Consider the following 3898-nt stretch of genomic DNA (forward strand, 5'->3'; position numbering starts at 1 on the left):
TATTTTATATTTTTTGTTTTAATAAATAATAATATATATTATTTCTAAACTCATTTTAAGAATACATGTTAAGAATAAGATTGGACACGCTAACACGTAATGGCATTTAGGTGTGTCTAAGTGTGTCTAGAGAAGAATTTTTTATTTTTTATTAAGACACAGTTGGACACGACAGACACGACAACTCAACGAAGTGTCCGTACCTCACAAAATTCTTAGAGAAGTTTATGTATATTCTATTAATAGAAAATTTTATGTATAATGATTAGCACTCAATTTTAAAATATTACAAAAGAATTAAAAAAAAAATCAGCAAAATTGAAATCTCATATTAATAGTCTTTTATCTTTTACTCCTGAAAATCTTTCTAACAATGCAATTACTTTCTCCTGAAAATCTTTCACTCTTGGCACTCAAATAAAAGTTCAGTGCATAATGGATAGCATAATAAAACTTTAGCTGCATCTCTATTAATCCTTTAATAACACGCAATCTCTTACCATTCACTTGGGGGTAAAAATGAAAAGCCAAAGAATGAACAAGGATAAACTAATATAAGGATCATTATAAACTATAAGCACAATTTGTAGATTAATATACTCGTATTTATCCTAAACCCACAAAGGGAAACCTGTTGCTGATATGTGTACGGACGCCAAAATGTTCACTCATCAACTAACTTTACCAAGCTTCCAAATTCATATATGAACAATGCATTTTCTTCTTAATAATTATGATGATGATCTTCATTATCAACCTTTTGTTCCAATTGTAGCAGGATCAGTACCAGGCTTTGCACCAATTGCAAAGAACTCAATAATGACTTCCAAAGGCATGCCCTTTGTTTCAGGAACTTTCAAGTATACAAATATCCATGAAATGATGCAGCCGGCAACGAATAATCCGAAGACGCCAGTGAGGCCGAGGATTTGGAGCAAATAGGGAAATGTAGAAGTGACAATCAGGGTACAAACCCAGTATGTGAGTGAAGTCATAGAAATGCAGATTCCGCGAACACTGGTTGGGAAGATTTCGGCGCATATTATGTTGGGAATAACACCAAAGCCCATGCAGAAGCAGCTTTCATAGACCACAACACTAACAGCAGTGATTGCTGCATTGAGGACAGAACCCATCTGAAACGATTCCCGGACTACTAGTATCACGAGACAAACTATCAGAACAGGGATTGTGTACAACATTATTGACCTGCCATCAGAAAATATATGATGTCATTGTCAAGAACTGTTTCATTGTCAGAGGTACGTACAGAGATTCTGATAGGATACATCAAGAGGCAAACGACTTTCATTAACTGGCGACAGAAATAACATGAAAGTAAAGACGTAATCAATGTCGTAGTTTAATCATACCTCCGGCCAGCAATATCCATGAGCTTGATGGAAAGACCTATACAAGGCAGCATACAGAATGTGGTAATGACATTTACAAGTAATGAAGAAGATGTAGAACTGATGCCCAAATTCGATAGAAGAGCTCCTACCCCAGCTTGTTCAAGAATTTGGGGAGCATAGTATAGAAATCCATTTATACCAGCAGCCTGCAATATATATTACATTTTCATAATCAGATATGAAGAAACCATAAGAGAGAACAATATGCAAGTGCCCCTTGTTTATATTGTTTGTCTCAGCTACTTTTAAACTATGAGGAAAAGAGCACCCTGGAAACAACATATCAAATTGGCATTCCAATCTTAAAGCTCATGAACAATTATCTTCATGACTATTAAAACAGTAATTTGGGCCTTCATAACATAATCTTAAAAGCTGGATCAACATCCTATTTCAGGATGAATACAAAGGAGATCAAACATAGGAAATAACCAAGTGATGTAATTCTACTAATAAAAATGTTAACTAACTGTACCTGTTGAAGAATTTGAAGCCCTATTCCGACAATCAATGCTCGCTTGACACCTGGTTCTAGCAGATTTCTCCAGTTTGGACCTTTTTTAGCCACTTCTGGCATACTCAACATATCATGAGTACCTAGAACAGACTGGCTGACTAGAGCAGCAGCCTGATAAGTTTCGACATCTACAGGCATGTCATACCCAGAAGCTGAAACAAATGAAACATGCTGTTCTTGAGACGGTGCAGCAGGATCTGCATGCAAATAAACCCTTTGCACTCCTTTTCCATCATCAGCTGGTTTATAAACCAATTGCCAACCTCCACCGATGTTTGTATTTCTAGGTGTCTCCACAGCATTCCCATGAGCGAAACTGCTTCTCAGGCTGCTAGTGCTCCTGAAACCCAAGTTGTCCTTTGATCTCTCCCCAGCATCACCTTGAAATGACATTAGTGGAGCATGCAGATTGTCGCCGGTACCAAAGGGGCTGGAATCTCCAAAGATGCTGTTTGCATTATGGATTAGCATGCTGCGCGAACCTCCACCCTCAGGGAGAGTGTTCTCATGCAAACTCCCAAAGAGATTGACAATAGGATCTTTAAGACTGCCAGCAGCCTGAGACACAAAGCTTCCTTGCTGCGACAACATACTGCGCGATATCAAGCTACCCTGTCCATTCACTGGGTGAGCAACCAATGACACTCCCTCATTTGGTCCATATAGCTTTATATAATCTTTCCCTGCTTCCTGGTGAACAAGAGCCTCACTGGCTGGGGCAACTATGTACTCTTCCAATGAAGTGGCTTCGCCACCAGGACTAAGACCCTCCGCAAGCAGAGCCAACTCCCCTATAGATCAAATTTTACTCCAAAATCAACAGAAAGTGATTACACAAAAGAAATAAAATAACATAAAAAAAAAAGAGACTAAATTACAGCAAATTGCTGTCACCTGAAACGTCTTCAACCCCACGAAGTCTTCGCAGAACTTTTTCAGCCTCGGGGACTCGACCTTTGCTAACAAGCCACCTAGGGGACTCAGGTAGGAAGAACATGGCAAGCAAGAAATAGCCAACAGAAGGAATAGATATAACCCCAAGCATGGTTCTCCAACTAGGAGAAGACAGCAGGGACATCAAGAAAACCAAGATGTAAGCCAGAAACATTCCAGCTGAACACGAAAACTGTGTGACGGTGTTCAATTGGCCTCTGATATCGGCCGGGGCTACCTCCGATATGTAAAGAGGAGTAAGAGTCACGGCAAGCGAAATAGCAACCCCATCTAAAATCCTTGAGAGCAGAATAACAGTAACATTAGGAGCCCAGAGAATCACCAAACCACTGAGGAAGAACATAATGGATGAAACTATCAGCATAGGGCGTCTGCCAAGCAAATCAGAGACCGTGCCAGCAAATATAGTCATGATGGTGCCACTTATGAAGGACATAGATACTATTAGCCCTTCAAGTGTGGGATCAGATTCCAAGTTGAACTCTTGCTTGATGTAGGTCATGCCCCCTGCATAAGGGGAACCAACATGTTTATTCAATTCTCTGAGTCATTAGATCAAACACCTTACACACTAGACACTACCACCCACAACAACAAAACTGGGGATTCCCATTTGAGTTTCATATCATATATCACTAGAAAGAAGACAACCTATGCAACAATCAATGAATTGAGAACACAGAATTAAATCAACTAATATTCAGAATGAAACATGATTAAGATAAAAGACCAACCTGCAATGGTTGAACTATCCCATCCAATCAGTAGATTCCCAACTGTTGCAGCAACTGCAATGATCACAACCTGCATCATTTTATTTCTTCCTCTTCTTAGCTTTAATCCCTCCTCTTTAGAGAAAGAAAAAGCTAAAAAGAAAAGAATAAGCAAACACAATCACTCAACAAGAACTCGTCATATGTAATGTGAAAAGATCAAGACTTTAATGTTGAGTTCAGATGTTCCCTACTCCCCAACTTCACAAACACACTCAATCCAAATAATGCACTCTTAT

General features: G+C 39.0%; 1 protein-coding gene across 1 annotated transcript; it reads right to left on the reverse strand.

Annotated features, from left to right (window-relative positions):
- On the reverse strand, positions 439-3898 carry LOC107642478 (monosaccharide-sensing protein 3). The gene is made up of 5 exons (XM_016345845.2): positions 3621-3898; positions 2827-3393; positions 1891-2723; positions 1374-1561; positions 439-1209 (listed from the first exon to the last, which is right to left on the reverse strand). The coding sequence occupies exons 1-5, from the start codon at positions 3697-3699 to the stop codon at positions 753-755; spliced, it is 2124 nt and encodes a 707-aa protein (XP_016201331.1). The 5' UTR covers positions 3700-3898; the 3' UTR covers positions 439-752.

The sequence above is a fragment of the Arachis ipaensis genome, chromosome B05, assembly GCF_000816755.2.
Source record: "Arachis ipaensis cultivar K30076 chromosome B05, Araip1.1, whole genome shotgun sequence".
Lineage (NCBI taxonomy): Eukaryota > Viridiplantae > Streptophyta > Magnoliopsida > Fabales > Fabaceae > Arachis > Arachis ipaensis.

Bases quoted from the DNA above. Each gene is read 5' to 3' on its own strand.
- LOC107642478 (XM_016345845.2), bottom strand. From the start codon at position 3,699: ATGATGCAGGTTGTGATCATTGCAGTTGCTGCAACAGTTGGGAATCTA. The intron at 3,394-3,620 runs GTTGGTCTTTTA...CCCCTTATGCAG, and splicing joins GGATAGTTCAACCATTGCAG to GGGGCATGACCTACATCAAG. The intron at 1,210-1,373 runs GTATGATTAAAC...TTCTGATGGCAG, and splicing joins ATGGATATTGCTGGCCGGAG to GTCAATAATGTTGTACACAA.